Source organism: Cnephaeus nilssonii, assembly GCF_951640355.1.
Source record: "Cnephaeus nilssonii genome assembly, chromosome: 17".
Lineage (NCBI taxonomy): Eukaryota > Metazoa > Chordata > Mammalia > Chiroptera > Vespertilionidae > Cnephaeus > Cnephaeus nilssonii.
In genome coordinates this window covers 49310541-49335713 of record NC_137088.1, presented here as the reverse complement: position 1 = coordinate 49335713, position 25173 = coordinate 49310541, and the positions used below count along the sequence as shown (strand labels likewise).

Below are 25173 nucleotides of genomic sequence, written 5' to 3'. Positions count from 1 at the left end.
CAAGCCTGGGGCTCCCTCCGCGGCCAGCAGCCATTTCTGTTGGGGTTATAATTGAAACTTTGTAGCCTTAAGCAGAGGCCTGGGCCCGGCCAGGGTGTGCGGAAAGCTTTGCTTCCCCTGTTGCCAGGGGCAACCCTGGCCTGCTCTCTCAAGCTCCATTCTGCCACCATTTCTGTTTGAATTTGTTTACCTTCTATAATTGAAACTTTGTAGCTTGAGTGGAGGCTTAGGCCTGGCAAGGGTAGGCGGAAAGCTTGGCTTCCTCTGTTACCTAGGAAACCTTGCTCTCTGTGGCTGTAGCCATCTTGGTTGGGTTAATTTGCATACTCGCTCTGATTGGATGGTGGGCGTGGCTTGTGGACGTGGCTTGTGGGTGTGTCAGAGGTATGGTCAATTTGCATATTTGTCTATTATTAGATAGGATATGTTGTCTTTTACTATGTGCTTCCTAACCAGGGTGTGCATCAGCACTACTTATGTGTTGTTTTTAATATTTAAAATGTCCTCATCCAAGTTGTATACCAAAAATTCTGAGTCAGTAGATCTAAGGAAGGGCTCAGGCATGTTTTTTAAAATAATAAATAAATCCAAGGGTGTGATCGGATCAAAAACCACCGATTTAGGGGAGTGATCCTCCACGGTGGGGGATTCTGTCACTCAGGGTATATTTGGAAATGTCTAGAGACGCTTTTGACTGTCAAAGCTTGGTTAGGAGCTGGATGCTACTGATGACAGAGTGGTACCATTCTGGTGCCATGGTAGATGGTCAGCATCCTACACTGCACAGGACAGCCCCTCAACAAAGAGTTATCTGGCCCAAAATGTCAGTAGTGAGGTTCATGAATCCCGATTTAGGGCATAAAAAATACTGAAAACATCTTTATTTCTATTACTTCTATACATACTGCTCTTACTTTGTGTCCTACAAAACAACTCCATAACCTTATTTATTTGTTTGTTTGTTTAGCAACAGTAGGAAAAGATAGGGGAAGGTACTATTATTTCTACTTTTAAGATAAGAATCTAAGGTCCAATAGAGCTCACCCAGCACTCCAAGGCCCCAGGGACCCCATCCTGAGAGCAGTGATATTGTTTATATTATTCACCGTTGCACCCCCAGTGTCTGGTATATGTAAGCTCTCAATAATTATTTGTTATTTGTTAATCTGGTATTGATGAATTCTTAGCCCCTTATCAAGGATAATTTCTATTTCCAATTCTAACTCAAGAGTAGTAATTAGAGCCTTTATATCTCACTATTAATTATTGCAATTGTCACCTGATTTTTTTGGGGGGAGACCTTGAGACAGTTTCTAAAATGTCTTAGTTCTGTGTTCTGCCTTACGAGGCATTTGAAACAGAATCTGATTCTCTGGGTGGAGATCTTTCAAGACTCTGGCTGTGCCCTACTAGCCCCTAGCATCCTTCTCTAGACATTGGGATAGAAAAAAAGCGAATTATCCAGGATCGCACAGCCAGTACCTTCCCGCACTTCGAACACAGGGCTCTTTCTGCCACAACTCGTGTCTGAGAAGGTAGGGCTGAAATGTTATTAGCACGAAAACATTCTGAAAGCTGCTCTTTTGATTCAATCCCAAAGAGGACTTTTGGGAAGAGGGAAAAGGGCAGCTTTCTCCTAAAAGGCAAGTGCCAATAGGGAATTAATTGCCATTTATTTCAATGCAATTAATTGAAATAAATGGCTGTTTAATAATGACAACACTGATAACTTAGAGTTTCTCTTGTGTATATTTTCCTGACTGTACATTGGAGACAATAGCATCATCTTGTTAGAGATACTCTTTCTCTTACATGCCCTTAGCAGCCCCAGGAGGTAGGTAGCTAATGATTCTCCTTTTTAGCTGTGGAGGCTTGTAAGAGTTCATATTTACTAGGTCCTAGCTATGTACCAGGTACTGTGCCAGGCACTTAAATGTAATCATTTGTGTAATTTTTATAACTTCCTGTGAGGCAGGTTTTCACAGATAAACTAGTTGCACTGGGAGGTCAATGACCACTACCTTCAGAAGCCTGGGAAGTGATCAGTTCTGAATCAAACTCTTTTTTTTTTTTTTTCTGCTGCAGACTGGAAACGTAACCACAATGTGTTAGGCAAAAACCTGCACTGTTCACGTATGTGCCCCTGACTCCCTCCCACAAAGCACTCTGCAGCCCAGGGCATCCAGTGGACTCACTGCGAAGGTAGTCGCTGTTGCCCACATGGCAGGACACAGGACAGAAACTGCGGTCCCGTGACCCCCTGTAGAGAGGGGCTTGCTAGTCACGGCTTGTCCACGAACAATTTGGGGAGTTGTATACCTAACCGGGCAGACCCCTTATGAAGAATTCCACCCCGCTGGGGCAGGCCACCTCCTGGGTCTGAGGACACTGTCACGGGGCTCAAGTCCCAGGAAAACCAGCAGAATCTGGACCTAACGGTGGGAGGCCCCTAGAAGCATGACTGCCCCCCCTTCGGGGTGAAACCCCATCCTCAGCAGAGAGGGACCGTGGCGCCATGGGGAAGCCTGCATCCCAGGTGTGCTGCAAACCCACGTCCACCTAGGCCCCGCTGAGGGTGGGCTTAGCTTTCCGTCTTATCTCCCTCTGTGTTCTGTCTAGGATCTTTTCTCCCATAAGAATAAAGTTTTGTGATTTATTGGAGGGAGAGGGAAGGAGAGGAGGGAGAGGAGGTGGTGATGGTAACACAATGCCATTACATCCCAGACGGTTGATAAATGGTTTAGGGTAGCAGCCGAAGTTCCTTAAGCAAAGCTTGACACGCTGGTATTATTAAACATCAACGCTCAAGATTTTCCTACGAGGCCTTGTTGGCTCTAACTTACCCACATAGCTCAGTTTTCAATGGCTCGATGAGGTTTCACAGATCGGCCATACTTTACAGGGGGGCAAAGTAATCCAGAGTTACAGAATAGCCTGGTTATACAATCTGTGCATCATAACAAATGTAGCTGCAACTAAGTCATTACGTGGTCATTATCCAATAATGCCTGAGGTGTCAGCAAGGTGAACATTTGCGATCGGGTATCACCAAAGTCCTTCCTGGATTTGTTACCAGCCACAGCTTACAATAAACAATGTGACAAGGTAATGAAAGGGGGAGGGAGGGAGGGGACAAAGGGAGGAAGGGAGGAAGGAAGAGCAGGAGGGAAGGAGGGAAGGAGGGAAAGAGTTGTTTTTCCCTCTTGAAGCTTTAAAAGAGCTTACCAGATAGATCGTCAGCTGTTAGCCAGCTCTTGAACGTGGCAAATCCCTTGGCCTGCGGAAAGTCCTCTCTCTGCATTGTTTCTAAAGAGTTTGTTTATTCAAAATATGTCTGCTTTCGGCATTCACTTTCCCAAGTGAGTGGGGCGCCGGGGCAGTAGCTGAGTCAGCACCGGGCACCCTTTAGTGAGGCTCACGCCTGCCTGCGGGGGTCTAACATCACCAAGTCGTGGTGACCCAGCCCAGGGGACGGGACGGGGACCTGACGAGATTCTTTAAAGGCTCCCCGCTCGGCTTCCACAGAACGAGAGGAATGGAGGCCTGTTTGCATTTGTTGGTGCACATTAGAAATGGACGTGGGCAGCCAGCTTCAAGAGCTCGCTAATGGCAGGATGCACAAAGAAATGCTTTTGTGTTTGTAGCAGACTTTGTGAGCTTGGCGGGGCAAGGGGGTCTATCAAAAGAAATATGTAAATAACACAACCTGCTTTACAAAGGAAAAGAGAATAAAATTAATCCAAGACATCCGCGGGGTAAGACTATGTTCTGCCCTCGGCTTTCTTTTTACTACTTCAGTCAGACAGCCAAACAATCCAACACACACAATAGCACGCTAAAAAACACACACCCAGACCCGGGCCATCCCTCAGCCCCTGGGAGAGAACTCCAAATGAGCCCTCAGCCCCACGCACAATATTATTACTAAATCTAACGTGATCGTAGCCAAATCGTTGGCTTGGGCACAATCCCCCTCTCCCCCTCCTTTTTTTTGGGGGGGGGGTAAGGGGGGTGTATTGGGCGGGGCGGGGAACCCAAGCCAATCAAAGTTAAAATAAAGTCTCTTTCTAGCAAGACTCCTGTCTATAACATGTTGTTCCTTATAGAAAGTGGGATATGGTGGCATTTGCTTGATTAACTTGCTCGACAAAAGTGACAGCTGCTGCGGGTGCATGCGGATAAGCTGCACGGCGCAGTTCCGCCTTTGTACATCTGTCAGCAAAAAGGGAAGAATAAAGAGTGAAAAGAGACAAATTGGTCCCAAAAGACTCTCCATTCAACTTAGGAGGTTTGCCCCATTCAGGCGCTCGCTGTGCGCCTCAAGTACTGAGAGCTTATTCAATTTCATTCACTCTTTCGAATGAACCCACAAGTGTTTAATTTCTTATTCTGTCGCCTCAAAAAAAAAAGGGGGGGGTGGCGGAGAGGGGGGCGGGAGGCTTGCGGACCGGAGCATTCATGGCAGGGCAGGGTGATCCCCCGGCCGGCGCCGCATTAACTCATGGCTGATGTAGGTGCAACTCTGTGCTCGGGCCTAGACCCGGCTGAGGGCTTGGGGGCGGGGTAGCAGTTGGGGGGCTCTGAGCCGGCTTCTCCTCCCCGCCCGGGGGTCCAAAACCAGCTGTAGATGCGGAGGGCACCCAGCAAGGTCCAGCGTGTCCTATGCAAGGACAGTGGCGGGGGTTCGTGCCTTCTCCAGAGATGGGTAGCAGGTTCCCCAGGAGGGGGTTTGGGTGAGCGATCTGGCAAATGTGGGTTGTTGTGGGGGTTTTTTTTCTCCCAGAAAGAGAAGAAAAAATAGAGCCACGCGCAGTGAGAAGTAGTAAGAGGGGAAGATGGTTTCCAGGGATTAAAAATAAAGCAAGAGGAAAGGGCGCCATTGGAGGCGGGCCCCAGCTGCATGCGGGGAACACATGTTCACGGCTCCGGGGTGGCACTGCGTCTCTCTTCCCTGAGCCCTGAGCCCTGAGCCCGGGCTTCGGCACCTGCTTCCGGCCTCCCTCACAGGGCGGGCGCTCTGCACCCCCGAGGTTTCCTCCGGGGGTCTGGGAAGCCTTGGCCAGGCCCTGTGCGACCGACCGTGCCCTGCGGTCACTTCCCACCTTTCTCCCGCCTTCGCCACTCCTCCTTCTCTGTTGAAACCCAACAGTCCCTCCCAGCGCCAGGCCACCATCCGAATAGCATGCCCGCACCCATGCCTTCTTTGTTGACTCCTTTTTGGAAACCGCTCAGTGCCAGCTCTGGCTCCTAAAAAAGGCGGTGCCCCTTCTTCATGAGAAATCAGCCCTCAGAGAGCCCAGGCTGAGCAGGCTGACACAGAGCTCATGGTAAGGTGCTTAGGGGGCTTGCAAATTTTAAACTGGCCCCAGTTGCAGTTGCCAGCTTTTGTTGCCTTGGCATTCGGGGGCTCCGGACGGTGCCTCCAGGCTGGTACAGGCATGTCCTCTCATCATCTGCTGGGAGACCCGCTGGGTGGTTTGACCTAAAGCATTGATCTGTTTACCTGAGCGTGTGCCGTGCGGTAACATGGGAAACATGGGAATGCACACATCACGTGTGTTTTTATATTGAGGGTCGCGATTCAACAACCCCAGCCACGAGAACAACTCCCTGAAGTCCAGGTGAATTTTCCTGCATAAGGAACTTCAACTTCGACTCACAAAACTCTCATGAGTCAGAACTATAGGAAGTTTAATATGTGCGAATTATGAAATTAGCCCTCATGTGATTAACCAACCACATTTGTTTTAAAAAGACAACGTTGGCACTCCACTTGGTCTTTCTGTTCTGTTCATGAGTTACAATCCTTATTTTAGAGTCTGATTTCTATAACCATTTCTATATGGTATGCAAATTTCTTGTTCAATTGCTTACGTCAATCTGCTTGTGAATTAATGCAGTTAACTCCGAAGGCAGTTCCTGTACCTAAGAAGCAATCAGGGGGTGGGCAGATGCTGTTCGTGAATAATCGGAGTTCAGCTCACAGAATGAATTCCTCTCGTTACCTCGTCGGTCCCTGAATGCATATCAGAGAATAGTTTTCAGATCAATTATTCCCACTCCTCTCGTGGATAATAGGTGGGAGGATGTGCCACCAAAACTAGAATTTTGTTTTCAACATAATTGAGCGGAAAGTGATTGAGATGGCTTGAAAGTGTGAATTTGGATTGTAACTATACATTTCCTCAAAACAGTGGGTTCCTTTGAGAGGACAGAGGCGAAAGGCATGGGGGTCCATTTTCTCAATGCACAGGGAGGCCGATGACTAAATCCCCAACATACCCAGAGAAAAATAGGCCCCAGAAAAAGGTATTGTTAACCAGAGTCAGTTTGTTAATTCCCAAACTGCACACCTGCCCTGGGCGGCCCAGGTGGCAGACAAGGCCTGGTCAGAAGCTGATTGGGGCTTAATCACATTGCACTCATTATTTATGTCTCTTGAAGAGAGAAAGAGTCTGAGCTGAGGAAATCCAGGTACATAAGAGAACTGTTTCTTTTCTCTTAAATATCACAGTTCCCCCGGATCGCTCACTGAAAGTGACATTTGCTACAAAACTTGTCTATTTAACAGCAGTCACACGCTCGAGTCCGTCCTGATTTGCTGTGATGGGTCCTGCTGACCAGCCAGGGGGCATTAGAACAGCTAGTGGTGGGCCATTTTCCATTGTTCATTCGGGGCTTGACCACTGGTTACATTTTTATTCAATTACTTAGACGCCCAGCAGTCTCAGAAGTCAGATTGTGTACAGGCCAGCACAGATCTAATTCTGATACCGAAATTGGATTCTTTCTTTCGGGACAGGAGGGCTTCGGAGACTAATGATGAGAGAGAGAAGGGAAAGGTATATTTTGCTATTTGGGCACCTTAACTTCAAAGGTGGAAGGGTTTTGCAGGAAGTCATGCCTCGTTCATTTAACTTGGTATTAAGTAGGGCACAGAGTTACAGGAAGAATTCGTTATTGAAGGAGCCCCATGTGCTTCAGGATCTCTGGGGAGTCGGAAGCAGGAAAAATATAATGCAAATTAAAAACCAATTATTAGATATCGCTTACTATGTTTCCCTTTCTCTCTTTTTTCAGAGAGAACAAATTCATATAAATAGTATATGCTATAGAAATGTAAATGGGATTTAAAAAGTAACTACATCTCAAGGTTGTTAGGTAAATTAGAGTTTGATATAAACTGCTTAGAATAGTGCTTGACACATAAATGCTCCCTACATGTTTACTCATTATTTTAATTGCTAATTTTTATTTTATCTCATAATTATTGATAATAATTATTATTAATGTCACTATAGAACGTTTTTCCACAGTGAATTCAATGGAACATAAGTGCCCTAAGAGATATTAATAGGTGGCTCAGGAAAAGTGTTTTGTTTTGTTTTTTTCAGTCAAATACATTTGGAACATACAAACCAAAGTCAAATGGAGATGTTCTTTTTTTACTGCAGGACTTCTCAGAGCATTTAATATGTTTCTGTAGCCTTATGAATCTGATTGCCAGTCGTGTTCAGACACAGTAGACAGAATGCCTGTGTGTATTCACATACACATTTACGGGCCAGAGGGAAATGCAAAGCTGGGGAAATTTACATTGCCAGGACTGTTGTTTCCTCTTAAAAACTTGCAACCAAATCCCTCTGGGTGGTTTTGTCCTGTCTGCCTTTAGTGCCACTGATGTTATAAAACAGTAAACGTTCCCCATCACAAATGTTGGAGCTTGTGATGTTCTTCAATTTTCCCCCTCCCGAACTTTGGGGCCAGTAGCTGGAGACTCAGGCTGGGGCAGGGCTTCCCCGCAGCTGGGAGGCCGCTGCCTTTGATGCACAGGCTCTTTGCTTTGCAGTGGGCATTGTTCTGTGTCTTCATCATGTTTTTGAAGGCGTCCACCCCGCCCCCCCTCGAATCCACGAACTTCAGAACCACCTTGGATTCAAAAGGTGAAAGGCCCTTACTCAAATTTTCAAAACATGTTCTTATCCTGGACAAAGGGGGTGGGGAGGAGGGAGCCTCTCTCTGGAGCTGCCCAGTCCAAGTCTATGTCACTGTTTAAATGAGTAAAAAGACACAAACTCTCTGGATTGGTTCAGCTGGGCTGGAAGCCCTGCGATAAGAGGTCACTGGTGTGAGTTACTATGGTAATTGAGTAGTACCAGCAATAGTTTTGCTCTCATGAGCATTAAAGCACATAATAATAGGCAAACAACAGTGGTTAAAGCAAGCAGGTAGGATTACTACGTCCCTTTGTCAGAAGTATATAATGTCTTGTAGTCAGTTTTAAAGACTTCTCAACCCCCAAATCCACCCCACCGTCACCTGCTGAGTAATTTTGTATGCTTAATCTCCTGCCCTCCACTCCAAGATCTCTGCTAATTTGAGGCAAATGGGTATTTCTGACATTAAATAGGGCAGCAAGGAAGCTCTGACCTAGAAACCCGCATTCTAAAGCACCGAGAAAAATATTCCTTTCAGTGATGAGGGGGGCGAAGAGCTTTCACTGAAAACGGGCGGTCGCAGCCTCCCAAGGAAGGGTTTCTGCAGAACAAGAAAGAAAAGAGAAAGAAAGAGAAACTTGCAGAGCATCCCCACTCCCAACTTCCCCCATAAAACTTGTCACTTCGCATTGCCATCCGCTACCCCAACAATAATCACTCCGTGCCTATTGCTAATTGCAAGCACAGCTGAGGCCCAGCGGGGAGCCCTTGCACAGTCTCAGGCCTTTATACGAGGCTCAATCTGTTGTATGGCACTTGTTCACACACAAAAAAACTACCAGCAAAGGCAGAAAGAGGCAGAGTCACAGGTTTCTTGTAATCCCTCCGCCTCCCCGCTGACAGCCCAGCCCTAGAAGCATTCCTGGTTTTGTCCTCCTCTTTACAAAATCCGAAGTGACCTTAAGCTGTGAGCATGTCAGCTTTTGAATGTCGAGCTTCTTCAGGTGCATTAAGGAGCAGGAGGGGGGCTGCATCTGGCTTCTGCGTGTCTGTTTGCAGCACCCCTGGGGCGCGCTGGGGCTTCCTGTAACATGTAAAATATGAGTGTGAACTCAGGGTTCATGGCAAGGAACAGGAGGTCAGGCCTCCTTTCGGATCCAAGTAGAGAAACTGGGAGTTTGCAGCTGTTTTTCTGTACGTGTAATGACACCACCCCCTCCCCAGCCACCAGGCACCCGAGCGCCGTTTTTTGATAAAATGTGCCACAATCAGTGTGCTACTTGCAGATTTATTCATATCAATTTTTGCAATTTATATATTCAGAGACAAGATTGCTATTTCGGCGACTTTATGTTGGAGGTGGTACGTTTGCGTCTAGAGAAAGGGGGAAAAGAGGTATGGGGCAGGGAGGGTGGGCAAGAACGAACAGAAATGAAGTCTGTTCCTCGGGCCACCAGCTGGGGTGTTGTCAAGGAGACAAAGCGTCCCACAGGAGGGTCTGTGTCCCCCTTTTGCCCAGAGGTCACTTTCTGCCCAAGACTTGGAGGTGGCGAATCTATTGCCTCTGGCCCAGAAGAAGGCCATGAATAACTTCTATGAGGAGGACAGAGCGTGGGCTTGGGTGGTGGGGGAAACCCCTCAGAGACAAGGCTACCTGAAAAAAGGCCTTCTTCCCAGCCTCCCTCAAGGTCAAGAACAGGCGCAAGAAAACCCTTGGCCTGGGCCTCCCCTGGGGCCTGGCGGGGAGCACCCAGCCCTTCCCAAGTACCTTGCACCCTCTAAATGACCAGGGAATTGAGCCCCCTGTGGCGTGCCCACTTGCAGAAAGTCTCTTCCCTGCCCGAAGCCTCAGGCTGTCTTTCCACCGAAGGAAGACATGGTGGAGCGAGAATGGAGATTAAGCCTCCCAGCCTGGGGAATGAGTGGTCCTCAGTGGGACGGTGTTAATTGCCGAGCTTGGTGCAAAGATCATTTCGAGGCATTTAAGAAATACATGATTTTTATTAGTATAACTGTTCCACGTAGGAGTTATTTCTCCGCAAAGGGCAAGAGCTCTGCCAGCCTCACATTATTAGTCTAATTCGACTTAATTGTTGCCGAGAATAAGGGCTCCCTGAGCACACATTCCAAGCCTTAGTAAGTCGGTGGTGGTGGTGGTGGGAGTGATTCCTGGGTGGGAGCTGCTGCCCTTTGGGGCTGAGGGACGGGGTGCCAGGGCTGAGTGCTGCTTGAACAGATCTGTGCGTGGCAAGTCAGGGGTGGGGGCCGGTAAGGGGGGTCTCCGTGAAAACACGGGGTGACGTGACAGTGTGGAAAATGCGCCCTTTTTTGTTGTTTGGACCCGATTCTCTGTGAGGATCTCAGTCCTCATCTCTGGGCTTCATTTAATTCTGTGTCACAGATTTAGAAGTTGGCCCTATGGCATGTTTTAAATAAAGCAAAGAAATGACAGAGCAAATGTACCAGATTTGTTCTTTGTTCTTCAGTCTCAAAATTTGGCCTTGAGAAATTGTCTCAGTCCTGGTATTAAATAAGAGGCCCACGTTCGTCTTACAAAGAGCGCGGGGCGTTGTGTGAGACACGGCTGTGTTTCCAGTTATTGCTCAATAGCCGAGCTTTCCTAAGGAAGGCTTCCTTCCCAGGTGGGAAGTGACTTTCCGTTGCCCAGCTTTTTGCTCTAATTATAGCAAAATAAACATAAAATGTACCATGTTGACCATTTCAAAGTGTTCACTTCCCGTCGTGTTAAGCACATTCTCGCTGTTGTGCACCCAGTTTCCAGAACTCTTTTCGTCTTGCAAAACTGAACTCTGTCCCCATTAAACAATAACTCCCATTTTCCTCTCCCCAGCCCCCCGGCTGCCGCCTTTCCATTTCTCTCTATGAACTTGACTTTCCAGATACCCCGTGTAAGTGGGAATCAGGCAGCACTGGCCGTTTGTTCACTGGCTCATTTCAGTTATTTGTACACTACCCTCAGGGTTCCTCCATGTTGTAGCATATGGCAGGGTTTTCTTACTTTTTAAGGCTGAGTAATAGTCCATGGTGTGTATATATCCCCTTTTGCTTAGCCATTCATCTGTCAGGGGGCACGTAGGTTGTGTCTACCTTTTGGCTAATGCTGCTATGAAAATGGGTGTGCAAATATCTCTGGGAGATCCTGCTTTCAATTTTTTTTTTATTTTTATTTTTTTTGCGTCTGTTCTCTAAAGCTTGAGCTCCATCTTTTTATAGAGCACTTACTTAGCTTGTGGAAATGGTGGCAGCGTGGTGTCTCTGTTCAAGTTGATTCCAGCTTCTGCTTTAGGAAGATGTTAGTGCCTTCCTGTCTTTAGGTAGATATCTGAGATGATTGGACTTGGTTTTTTCATTGAGAGGTGGAACGCCATGTCCAGCAATACCTACTGGGAAGTATTAGAGAAGAAAGCCTTTCAGAGACCATCACATCTCCCTGCAGATAACCACCTGCCATATTGAAACATGGGGTTGGGCAGGATACAAGACTTGTTGGGTTTTATACAATCTGATTGATGCAGAGGCAAAAAGAAAACAAAACTCATTTCTAATCTGGCTTTGACTAGCTTGGATAGCTTACTAAGATTGCCAACAAGTAGCTCTAGCCAGGTAGCTCAGTTGGTTAGAGCATTGTCCCAATTCCAACGTTGCAGGCTTGATTCCCCAGTCAGAGCACATACAAGATCAAATAATGAATCATAAATCAGTGGAACAGCAAATTGATCTCTCTCTCTCTCTCTCTCTCTCTCTCTCAAATTAATAAATAAAAATTTTAAAATATATTGCCAACAAGTTAATCAAACCACTTAAAAAAACAAAGAATGTGTCTTCCAGAGAGAGTCTCCCGTGAGCCTAGCTTTGAATTGTAAACTCTCCTTGCTTTGCTTTCAGAAAGGCCCTTCAGGTTGGACGTGCCTTCTATGTCTCCACAGGCAACTGATAGTGACAGCACTGGACTTGGGTTAGAAGACTACAGCACAGTAGGTCAGGAGTCCAAGTTTGGAATAATCATTTTGATCATTCATATGAAATCTCAATACTCAAGGCACTTGTTGGTTGGTATTTCTCACATTTCAGGATTAGAGACTTGAGATTTGGTATTGAACAGGTAACTACTTAGTTCTGTGATTTTCTACCAGTGTGCTGCAAGATTATTTAGTTAGGGACCTTGTCTTCTCTTTTCCTTTAAAAATGGCATCAGCCAACACAATAGCCTCCCAGTGTGAATGAATCAAAATTATATCTTTTTTGTCAGATTGGCAAATAATAGATTTTTTGGTGTGCCACACACTTAGTGATTAGTTCATGTGTGCCATGAGATGAAAAGGGTTAAAAATCACTGACTTATTTTAATAAAAGATTAGTAAAGTAATATGTAGGCCCTTTCTAAGGAGGTTAAAATAATATTGCTCCCAAAAGCTAAATTCTATATACATTCCTAGAGAAGAAGCAAAAATTTTGAGCAGTAAAGAATTTCAATTACGTTTTAAAAGTTATTTTTTGTTTGCACCATCTCTTCTTAGAAGAGGAAGCTAAAGGCGAAAGCATAGCTGAATACCCTGGGCATCAGGTTATAGAAACCACAGCCTCTGGGATCGTGGTTTTCAACCAGGTAACCTGCCTTCCCCATCAGGCTGGATGCATCAGACTTGCAGGGGATGCAGTCCAGAGTTGGGCACCTTGAAGAGCCACGGCCCTGGGACAGTTGTACGAAGACTTTAAATAAAGGGGGTTTCGGGCACTCAGAGAATTACAGATGTTGAAAAACAACACCCTCCACTGCGAAGAACCTTTGGGACAGCCTTTAAGGTCATTCCGACAACCTGTAGCCTCTGATTTCCGGGTCTTTGTGCTCTTAGCTGAGCGTCCTGAAGCTGAAACTGGGAAATACCCGTTTCTAGGAGCAGTTGTTCTGGTAAATCAAATCCTGGATTATAACAACACTCAAATAAGGCAGAAGCACTCAGATGACGTGCCCTTTGAGACACGCCCCGAGGGAGCTCTGACAAGTCCTGAAACGTGCACGCAGTCCTTCGGTGCTTTGCCCGCTTGGTAAGGAAGACTTGAGCCTGCCAAGGTTCCTTAGGCACAGCCTCTGTGAGTCTGGGTTAGAACACGAATGCAGCCACAGGCTGGCCATCCTTCTACCTCAGAGTCAGGGCTGTGGATTGCGGCTCAGGTTAATGAAGCTGTGGGCACTTTGGTAGAAGGGCAAAGAACCCCTGGATGATGCTTTCACGTGCTCTTAAATGGCCCAAATTGTAAGGAAGAAATAAGCATTGAAAGCTTCAAACATAAAGTATTCCATTACAGTAGTTCAATCTATCCGTTTAAATAGGCTGTGGGGGGTTTTTCCTAGCTAATTATAACCCACTTTGGTCACAAAAAGCAAAGAGAAGAACTTTGTCACATGGGTGCGGCACCAAGTATTATCTTCCTCTCTGACTCCTTGCCAACGAACAAAATGCCCTTTCTCCATTAAACACTCTAGGCAAGAGACTGAGTGCGAGAAAGGGTACTTTCCAACGAAAAGCTAAAACCCCTCCAGCATTCACTGTGTTTCTTCAGTCCAGAAATTCAGGTTGGTTACCAAGAGGTTACAAATCACCTGTTTGCGCAGACCTTTCTAGAATAGAACCTGCTCGGAAAGCTTCGCACAGCCCTGAAGAGCTTGTACTTAAGGAGACGTGTTTTCTTACTCACGGTTCAGCTCCTTGCAGCTAACAATTGGTGCATGCCGGCACTGTGGTAAACACTCCGCAAATATTAACTCATCGAATCCCACAACATCCCTACGTAGTTTTTACTACCATCCCCATTTAACAGAGGAGAAAACTGAGGCACAGAGAGGTTAACAGGTTTATGAAGACTCAAGCACAAGAGAAGTCTGGTTCAAGGCCGTTCTCTTAGCCACTAGGACGCACTGCCTGTCAGCTCTTGAGTCCAGGCTCCATCTCTTGCTAGCTGCTGGACCAGTTCACTCTGTGCAGTGAGACTATAGATGATAATAAAGACTCAACTATTGAGAGTTTGGCCATGAACTATCCAGGCACTTAGTGCTTTGCCTGCCTGCAGTATAATGGCTGGAGCATGCCAGTTTCAAAGGAAATACATATTTAGAAGGGAACTAACAATAGAACTCACATCCTTGTGAATTTCAACCCATTCGTGCTTAAGATATATTGGACTGAGTCACGAGTGTTTGATCAAAAAGGTGTGTGTTTGTGCGTGATACAATTATTGCTCTTTAGGCCAAATACCATCCAATTTCTAAAAGAGCTCATGTTTATGATATTGGGCAAAATATTGCCCTCAGTTATAGGCCTGGGAAAACATGTCTTGTTGGAAGTTTGTGTATATGTGGGTGTGTTTTCCTGAAAGTGCATGCATGTCACACTTCAACAACATTTTTCTTTAAAGAAAAAAGCAGCACAAAGAGCTGAGTTTTGCACCAGACTGTTTTCATGAGACTGTCTAATATTGTCCCTCTCATAGACACCCCCATGACATCTTCTTTAATTTCACAGGAAACTGAATTTCCCCAAGGTTCTATTTCACTCTCCCTGTTCACTGACAATGTTAAAGCTTATGATGTATAAGTTTTCAGAATCAAAATTTTGATCAGTGTTAGAACTTTTTTATCTGCAAAACTTTGTTAGGAAAATTCAGTCCTTGTAAACTCAAACTGCCCACAGTGAGAATTTCTCGCTTTTTCCTAGTAGCGATTGCTGCGTTTCCAACCTAAAAGGAAATAAGTCAGGCAGGGCTCCAGGGGAGAAGAAAACATATGTTGATTCTTACTACCAAATGGCACCCCTCACCCCCACCCAACTTCTGATCATGTCCCTTAACAGTCAGTAGTGATTGACTCATCTATCAGGTCTCTACGGCTGTTGAGTGGTTTTCCATGGGAATCCCCTTGACTCCCCACACTGGGCTTAGCAACTTTCTAAGCCCATAAAAAGTAGAATCTCTTCAACACCAAGCCACGCTCGGGCTCTGAGATGGGTTAAACAGCATTGTCCTACCCACACACTTCTCCTTTGAGAAGTTCCAAGCTGAATGACTTTGCCGAGGGAACTAGAGCTGTTTCTATATAAACAAGCCATTCGTTTTTTAAAATATTGAGCTGAATAACAGGCTACTTAGTTATTTAACTTATCTATACCCCCATTTTTTTTACAGAGCTGTTAATAGTGTCAGCGTCTTATGTAATTATGTAATGCTTGTAGAATGCCAGGCATAGTGTCTGCACATTGTAAGGGCTCAGTATTCAAGGACTTGGTGTAGCTATTTTTATTAAGAGAGAGAGAGAGAGAGAGAGAGAGAGAGAGAGAGAGAGAGAGAGTGTGTGTGTGTTAGGAACCTTGTGTGAAACAGTACTTTGTTTCAAACAGGAGACTCTGATATCTTATGGAATGGGCTGGTCTGACAGGGTTGTGTAAGTTAAGGGGAAAGTTACCCTCATGATTAGTGAGTATGGAAGCAAAGTGAATAGTTCCACCTCCTTTCAGCCTCTGTTCCTTGTTTCCATTGCCCCTCGTGTGATGTATGACTTGCTCTGAAAACAAGTGAATCATTAACAGTAAGGTCTCTTTAGGACATCAAATGAACACCCGGATGGGGATCTAAGTGGAGGTGGCCATGGTCACTGTAGTGATGCTCCATCTTGCTGATTAGAGACCTTCCAAACCCAAGTGAAGGTCCATTTTCGGTGACTCTGGATTGTCCAGTGAGGTGTGAATTATCTGTCTCATCTCTCAACCCTGCAGCTTCTCTTAGAGATGATGTTTCCAGGGGAACAGTGAACCCAAGGGTGGGGAGGAGGGAGGCACATGAGTCACTCCTCAGTTGCAAAATTTTGGAACTTCTCAGTTTCAAGAAATATAGGAATAAAAAAAAATAATATTTTAATACAACATTTAAAAAATCAGAATGAATGCCAAAAATCCATGAGGAACAAACTATCAAAATATTAATTAAAGATAGTATCCAATCCTGTACTTGCAAGACCCTGCCTCCCTTGCTTCTCCCTAACCCTGGGTATGTGCAGCATGGCACTGCAGAGGAGACATGTTATGTGTAAGGGTGCTCTGCATGGCGTGTGTCTTTGCAGGGCAGAGTGTGTGACCTGGTGTATCTGCATGTTAATGACCTAAGCTTCTACTAGAAATAAATCCAGAAAATGCCTTTGTGTTCTGTATTGAAAGTACTTATATCCGTCATATTTCTGAGAGTAATAGTAGCAAAGGTGGCTCATTTCATTGAGTGCTTACTATGTGACAGTCACTCTGCGAGGCACGTTACGTAAAGTAATGGTCTCTTTCGATGCTCGCCGTAACCCTATGAAGTAGGTACTGGTATTCACCCTGAGAGGGAAGTGAGTCAGAGAGTCGAGTCGCTTGCTTGAGCTCACCCAGCTAACGGGGGACAACCCAAGATGAAGCTGTAACTTACCCACTCAGGGTTTGAATCTAGATCGGTATACTGAAAAATGTGCTTTATGCCTCCGGAATGGTTTTGCAGGTTTGGGTGACGGCCTATCAGAATTGCATTGCTAAGAGCTAGCCATGTGTCCTTTAAGACCTATGCTTACCATTCCAGAGATACTCATTAAGAATCATTTCCTCCTCCACCACACAGCTTTCCCCAGCCACTTGCTCTGCTTTCCCCCTTGTTTCCTGGTATTTCTTGGGAGGAAGGGAGGAAGGAGAGAGTGAGAAGAGAGGGGAAGATGATGACGATGGTGATGGGGGTGGTGGCGATGGCGGCAGCATTTACTGAGGCCTTTTTCACATGCCAAGTACTGTGATGGGAGTTTTATGCATGTTACTTCATTTAGTCATCAAAAAGGCTAGGAAAGGCTGGTTAATCTCCATTTTGGGTCAGAAAACTGAGTCTCTGAGAATATAAGTTAACTTGTCCAAGGTCACAAACTCAGGCAAAAGACAGGTAAGGTCTGCGCTCTTACTGACCACATTGTGGGATGGAAGGAAGAAGAGCTAAATGGCACTGTCTTAGATCAGCCTCCAGCTCGTCTTCGAGCCCTCGGAAGTGGTTGCTGCTACTGGAGCAGCCCCCAGCTTCCCAAGGGCCCGGTTGCCCTGCAGGCCACAGCTATGACGGCCGTCCTCTCTGGTTCCAACTACAAAACCCTTCCAGCATTATCCCCAGAGGGCATACTGTCCAGCTGTCCAGGGTGCTGGGATTTTATTCCTCCAGTGCTTTTTTAGGATTAAAATAGCCTTACTTAGGAAGTTTCCAATGAATTTACCCGAGTTAAGAGCAGGCAGCAAAGGAGCCATGATTATACCTAAATACTTAGTGCATGTCATCAGCTCACAATTTTTATTCCTAAGGATTTAGAGAACATTTTGCCAAAATTGTAGTGCCCAGGTGTTAGAATATCTCTGGAAAAGGCTTATCTGAACCACAGAGAAAACAAAATGGGAAGAACTAATAATGTTGTATTAATTTCCTCTTCAGAAAAATCATAACAAATCTGCTATATTAGCATCAATCTCAACTAAAGCAAACCTGGCGAATAAGCCCTGTAAATTGCATGGGGAAGCACAGGAGCTGCCCAGAGGCCAGGAGCTTGCTGATCACGGTTTAACAACGGGCTTTCTGGGAGGGAGAACGCCCTGGTCTGTGCCGTTAGCCCATTTCCATGGTGTAAATATTCCCACCATGGCCTATTTCCTGCCTATCAAGGTGCTACCCTGGACGTGGAGCTGGGAAGAGACGCGCGGGACTAGCTCTCACGAAGAGCACACCATTATTCTAGCCTCTCAGGGAGGAGAGATCAGATGAGCCACTATTTCAGTCCTGACGAACTGGACTCTCTCGCTGTGTGACCTTGGGCAAGTCGCTTCACCTCTCTGGGCCTTTGTTTTCTCCTCTGCAAAGGATAATATGAAAGATCCCTTTCCCCTCTGCCATTTTAAAGTTCTAGAAGGCAGGGACTCCTGCTTCCTCCAACATCCAAATGCCTCTACGCGCCTTTGCAGAAAACCAAGTTAGCGCCGTGCTGCGCCAAACGAGCCGCCAACTTCATCTCCTGAGCAGAAGGTTTGGAAGGAGCGGTTCTCCCTTTTGCCTCTTTAAATGTGTAGCCAATGGGGCACCATCCACTTTTTACACTTCTCCTGCTGGATGTGAGATCCAGGAGGAGTGGATGTTCCAGGGCTTTCTTGCTCTCCTGGGGTGGGAATCTGTGCGTGTGATACACGGAGCCGCTGCGCTCTGCCGTGCCCGCCCGCCACCCTTCCAGCAGCCGGGAGAGTCCTGATGGTGCTCTACCTTTGTGTGTGTTTGCTTTTTCCTCCCTGGAAGCCATTTACAAGAAGGGGAGCTACTCTTGTAAAACAGGGGTGGGGGTCGTTATCTTTCCCTGGAAGGTGGCACGTCTCTCAGCAAAGAGAAAAGGCATGTCGCCCAAGGCTTGCTGGCAGTGATCTGAGCCAGCGCCGGTTTGCCTGTTGTCACAGCCAAAGCAAAATGCCACCTCTGCCTAGAAGCCAGAGCGCCACATTCCTCTTTGTGTCCCTGAGAGACACCCGTCGGAAGGCCCGGGGCTTGCAGGTTTGGCCAGGGGGTCATCCCGGTCCCTTGAAGGTCATCTTTTACCCCAGGAGCCAGGGGTGGAGGGCATAGAGGGATTGCTCATAACTCTCAAAATTGGTTCTTTGAGTCCCCAGATTGCATGGCAGAAACAGCCAGTACATGCGGGATTTGAGGTTTGGGGTGAACACAAGAGCATCCCCAGTTGTCCCGAGTAAGGTAGGACTGAGGAAACGCCAGTGACCCAGTGACACCCCCGTCCCCAGGCCCCTTCCTAACAAACCCAAATGCAGTGACAGCCCAGGCTCCAGAATCCCAAGGCAGGAGGTGCCAAAAACACCCCAATAACCACTACCCCCCTTAAAAAAAAAGTTTCCGTAGCATGTTCTCACTCCTAGAGGGGAAAACCTGTCCATGCCTGAAGCTGCCTGACCCGGCAGCCACCCCTCCACGGAGTGGAGTGCAGCTCTCAAGACAGAACCCCCCACCCCGCCGCCTGCTCCCCGGGGAGGGACAGAAGGTGCCTCCGCTGACAGTGTCGCCTCCTGATCTTTAAAAGAGCAGAAGTTGGCTGTGAGGCTGCGCGCTGCCTTGCCTGGGGTGTGTGGTCTCTGGTGGCGGCTGGGCTCCAAGGAGAGCGCAGTTGGCTCCGCCGAGGCAGGAGCCCAGACATAAAGGATTTCAAAGAGGCCGCCGAACGCCATGGCTGAGCTGCCGCCGCTTCTTGCAAGGTGAAACTTGGCAGGCCTACCTTGCAAGTAAAAACCCAAATTAATTTTCTTTAAGAAAATTAAGTCAGAAACAAGGCTTGGGAAAAACTGTGAGTGTTAGGCATAAACTGATTTTGGATGATCTTTAGGTGAGAAAGGGTGGAGTTACCATCAGAAACATGTTTTTATTTATGCTTTTCAAATCCCCACTGGTGTGCAGTGTGTGTGCGCCTGTGTGTGTGCGTGCATGTGTGTGTATGTGTGTTGGTTAGCATGAGAGTGTGCCTCGTCTCAATTCTCTAACCACTCTTCTTTTCTTTTTTTTTCTTTTTTTACATCTTTTCTGTGCCCAGTTCATATAGATGCCCAATAAAGAACTCCATAGGTCCATCCACACCTTTTCATTTTATTTGTAAATTGTTTGGTATAAGCGGCAATGCGTAATGAAACCTGGTGAAGTTTAAAAGATTAGATTTTTTTTCATACTGACACTTCATAACACTGTTCATATGTCTCCGAGTGAGATTTATGAATATATGAGCAGTGCTGCAGAATTAAACCGCACCAGAGACTTCCTGCTCCACAGGGGTGGCAGTCTAAAGTGACACAGCTTCAAGCATTTTTCACAGACAAGAAGCAAAATTTAACCCCCTTCAGGGGAAGTATGATTTCAACAGCTTGAAATGAGCTCATTTCTAGATGGTTTTTTTCTCTCTCATCTTCCATAATTTTTTGGTGTTAAGATTAAAACAGATTGCACAGCCCATGTAAGGGCACGGAAGATGCCCAGAGTATAATTTGGCCATTAAAGAGAAACCCTCTTTCATTGTCTTTATCCAAACAGCCCAAGTGAGGAAAATGAAAGTAAACTTGGTCCTAGATTTTTTTAAGGCTCTTAACCATGATTCATGGAATTGTCCTTAGCAGACGAAGGCTGGATATTTCAAAAGGTAAGTAGCAAGTGGCATCAGTTAGTTCAGTGGAGAAGCCCTATCTCCCGGGCACCAAGACAACGGCATCAGGAACTAAACAGAGACTTGAGTCTCCAGTGAGTAAAACTGACCAACAAAACGGAGAATCAGAAGAGAACGTGTGAACTATGTGAATCGATCATACAGCACATGAGGTGTCTAGAGTGAAGGGATTCTGTTTTACATTCAGAGTCCAGACCAATGTCTTTTAGGCTGGTCTGGTCTCTCGAGATTTTGTGTCAATAATTGTTCATGATCTCTATGCTCTCGAATCCTCTTTAACCATTTTGTTTCCCCTTGGAACAGAGTGGGGCGCCTGCCCTTCTCTGCTCTATAAACGCCCCATGACGTGTCGCTGGAGAACTTTTGTCTCTTTTTTCAGCAATGGTACAACAGCTCCATGAGCGTGATCTGCACCTGGTTGACGGACCGGATGGACTTACAGCTTCACATTTATCAGTTGAAAACACTAATTAGGATGGTAAAGGTAAAAGAAAAGCATTCTCCTTCTTTGCAAATAGCTTACTGAAATGTGTTCCATTGGCAAACTGCAGAACTTCCTTAACACAAGGAATGTGGGTTTACATTTAAAACAAGATGATTTCCACAGCAGTATCTCATGCAAGAAAAACCTATCAAGTTATTGTGGGATGCATGGTTCATTTATTGCTCAGACAGCAAAGGAAAAATTCACAGAAAGGAATTTGACATGTTACCAAGGCTGCAAAAATACTTGATGCATTTGCCATGCAAAAATACCATAAGGGCTTCGGACCCTTTGCATTATACTTTCAAAAGCTGACTGTTGGTACCACCAGGCTAAGCACGTCAGTTGCCAATTTTATTTATGGTTGAATTAAATAAATGTTTGCCACAATTGATTTAATAGAAATATTTGCCTCCAGCTATTTCTAAAATATGTCCTGAGATCATTATCAGGATGCAAATCAATATTGTTCTGTCGTTAATTGAAGTAGTTTCTCTTACAATGCGTGTGTGCGACCCAATGGAAAGGCTCACAAAGGTGAGATCACATACCCTGAAAGTAGCTTTTCTCCTGTTCTTGTGTGCGTGCCTTGGACTAATGATAATTATTTCAGCGTGAAACCTCAGTGGTTTACATGAAATAATAAGATCACAGAAGGGGGTAAATACGGTTTTGATCATTTCAGTTTCCATTCAATGCTTCTCCATAGCAGGTTTAAAAACAGTGGTGTGCAAAAATCTCATTCAAAGTCTCTTTAAAAATATGGTAATAATAAAACGTAGCTGAATTTATATTATTACTTAACAGTTTGCCAAAGGTCCCCCCACCCCTGCTACCCCACCCCCTCCCCGATCCCGACCCCCTTTTCTTAGTCTCCTTCGGATTAGCACCATTTCACTGAGGTGCTCCTCTCCCCAGTGCGGACAAAACCAACTACTGTTCCGTTGAGTGTAATTAAGGAGAATTATTATCATCTGCGCTTGATCTGGCAGAGTCCACCCAGGGAAGGTTACAGCAGTTCACTGCCGCTCTTTAAAAGGAGTATGTACACTCGGACTGTGGGCCCAACCGAATTTCCACATTTTTATTTCAGTTCCTTAAAGCAAACTCACTTAGCCATTATTGTTTGACTACCTGAATTCCATTTTCTGGGTATAAATTCTCTTTGGGGGAATTTCTGTTTGACCCTACTGAAGAGACATGAAAAGAAGACATTAATTTTAATATTTTAAAATATCTTCCCATTACTAATATCTCCAGGTCTATGTTGGGAATGTTGGAATCAGCACTATTTTATTAAGAAAAAAAAAATATGTCAGAGAGGAGGTTTATTCTTAGCTTTGTGCAAAAAAAAAAAAAAAAAAAAAAAAAGACATGAACCATAGGGAAGGGACACAGAAACATCACTGCCAAAGGACCCCTTCACTTTTGCCAAAAGTGGGCCCGGCCCCCCCTTAACTAGAGCCTCAATATGGGAGGGTGAGGCGGAATTCGCCCCCTCTTTACAAAGTAGGTTACCCAGTCTCCTTCTCCAAGGCAGACATCAGAAGGTAACTGGCTTGCTTTGCCGCCTCTGCAGCTATCCACCCAGCCACCCATTATTCAGCATTTCCTCATCCATCCAACATGGGACAAACATTAGTTGAGCCCCTACTTATATAGTACAAGGTGGAGGACTGAAAAGTAAGGAGATCCAGTCCCTGCCCGGCTGGAGAACACTGGAATTCGCATAAAGGGGAGAACACTCAAGTGCTTTCCACCTTTTGAAACAATTCAGTTATGCTAAGTGGCCGCAGGATAAATGAAAAGTACAAAATAATCAGGTTAACTGCCTGGTATCTGGTTCCTACATTTACTCAGCCTCCGAGCTTTGCCCCTCAAGGTGAAGACAGTTCAGGTAGCTCCCTAGAGAGCTAGCATGTCCATCCACTTAGGATGACCTTTGAACTTAGTGTCAGAACCAGGTCACTTGGAAGAGGGAAAGCAGGTGCCAATGAAACATCAGGCCGGGACAACAGGTAGAAGCTGGCAAAGCAGACATGGAGTCATCCTGTCAATGATCTTATACGATCGGCCTTTGCGAGCTGGGTGCCTTCCCTCGTTAACTGTGCAGTCATTACAACGCGTGACCTTCACGAGGGGTTGACATGGGGACTGGGACACGAGGCCTGCATTAGAGGGACTACGGAGAAATAGAAATGCCGCCGGCAAGGGCGTTGCAGCGTGTCCCGTTCCCCACGACAACAGGGAAGCAAACGGCAGATCGCAGCTAAATGATATGCAGCGTGACGGGAAGAGCTGTGGCTGGAGAGAGACCTCTCTCCGCGCAGTTCCCTGCGAAGGAGACGACAGCCAGATGCTTCTGGTCATGTTCAATTAACGCGAAGGGATTTCTAGAAAAACAGCCCGTGGGGTACCTAAGGAAATCCGAGAGAAATTGCCTGAAGGAACAAAGAAAGAATCTGTGGTACAGTAATCCCAAGCCAGTCCTCCTGAAAGGGGGCCAGATTTCTCCCCCGAGACCCTGACGTTGTGAGCGGAAGAGACGTGCTTCTTTCCCAAGGAGCTGAGACACGAGTCACATGCCGGCAACATGCGGGCGAGGCTCTAGCGCTCCGTCTCCCGCCATCGTTGCTGCGCCTAATAGGCTTCACACACAACATGCGTATGTCTGTCTTGTGAGCGAGACAGAGGGCCATGCAGTGACGAGCCTCAAAAATACTAAAGGCAAGGCTGCAACACGAATCGCAAAATACCATCATCACTCGATCCATTATTTATATGCTAATAGCCCCTTACACTGTTTCTCATATCCTATTATAATAATGTAAGAGAAAGAACTAGACCAGTCCCCCTCCCCTTACAAAAAAATAAAAAATAAAACAATTCTGGAACATTTCCCTTTATGGAACTGAATAAACACAAGCTTATGTTCTTTGCTTTGTCTCATCTAATACAGTGTATCCTGTCACAGTGTCTCATTTTCTGTCACTCAACAAGTCTGTGCAATCTGAGCGTGGTGGCTTTTCATTTGACCACGCATCAAGTGTGACTGCCGCTGGCGGCCAGTGTTCTCACACCCCACCTGCTCCGTCCTGTCCCTCCCCTCCCTGATCCCTGCATCTCTTCCTCCCTAGAAAACCTACAGGGACTTCCGATTGCAAGGGGTCCTGGACTCGACCTTGAACAGCAAGACGTATGAAACCATCCGGAACCGTCTCACTGTGGAGGAAGCCACGGCGTCGGTGAGCGAGGGCGGCGGCCTGCAGGGCATCAGCATGAAGGACAGCGACGAGGAGGACGAAGAGGACGATTAGAAGGCCCGGGCCTGGACCCTATAACCAATGCATGTCCTTAGTCTGTTAGTTACCCCATTAGGGAATTTTCTGTCACCCACCATGCCCATGAGATGTTTACCAATACAATTGCCATTTTAGCTCTGTGGTATCAAGATTAGCAAATGACCTTCAAGCCCCCCATCTCCTGCCCCACGACTATATGTTTACAGCAATCTGGAGCACCATTCTTTAAATCCTGTTCATGGAGAACACGTAGTCCCACTGCTAGGCGTGTCCCTTTGCCAGCAAAGTCAAATGATGCTTCATTAACGTACCGTGTATGCGTTGACAATGAATGGATGTGAGGGCCAGTCCACCCCATACTTTCACTTTTGGTTTCACATATGTGGATGTCAGTTATTTAAATGAGTATAATAAATTAATTTAATTAAGACACATAGTTCTGCTTTGTTTTTTGAGAAACAAGAGGCAATGCTCCAACAACCAACGTTTGGTTCTCTCTGTTCCCTTAAAGCTAAAAACATGAACCCCTGGTGTCCTTGTTACCATCCTTCCATTTATCCTCATAGTTAGCCAAAACAGGATGGCTACACACCCGTAGGTTGATCCTCCTCATTGCCATGGCAGAGGTTAGCCTATCGAGACTGAACATCAAGCACAGTTCAGAGCAACTGTCTTCTGTCCAAGTTTATCCTATTACATGTTACATTTTGCTTTTCTGTTTCAATAACCGTGTATGTAAAAAAACTGAATATTTAAATTACAGCCCTAGACTATACCTGTGTTTATAATAAGATATGGGTATTTCCTTCAGTAGACTGTAACCATGACTTCAATGGTTTTGTTCCACCTGTTTTTTATATCCGTCATGTACATTGCATTTTGACCTGTAACTGCACGACCCTGGGGTCCGCTGCAGACCTCCCTGTTTCTGTGTAAACTAGTGGATCCATCCTGCTTTTGCCTTATATAAAGCCTACAGTTATGAAAGTGTGAACAACTGGGGCTTCTCAATAAAGAACTATTCAAACGTCCGAAGAATCCACGTTTGAGTCTTTTTTTCCTCTGTCTCCTGTGCAAGTCAGAACTGGAACACACGAAGCGGGCAGAGGTGGGGCGGGAGGGAGGAGTGGTTTTCTCAGCGCGCTCTCCCGCCTGCTGGACTGGGTCGTTCTCCCGAGCTCGTCTTCA

The 25173-nt window shown here is 46.0% G+C and overlaps 1 protein-coding gene across 17 annotated transcripts in view; it reads left to right on the top strand.

The window, feature by feature from the left end:
* CADPS (calcium dependent secretion activator) overlaps positions 1-24000 on the top strand; it is a gene marked incomplete at both ends in the record, with an annotated part of 452199 nt that extends 428199 nt beyond the window's left edge. For all 17 annotated transcript variants that reach the window (XM_079794579.1, XM_079794578.1, XM_079794572.1 and 14 more), the window contains 2 exons: positions 20579-20683; positions 23821-24000. In XM_079794579.1, coding sequence (XP_079650705.1) covers positions 20579-20683; positions 23821-24000 — 285 coding nt within the window. The remainder of the gene's footprint in view (positions 1-20578; positions 20684-23820) is intronic.
* Positions 24001-25173: the final 1173 nt, after the last annotated feature.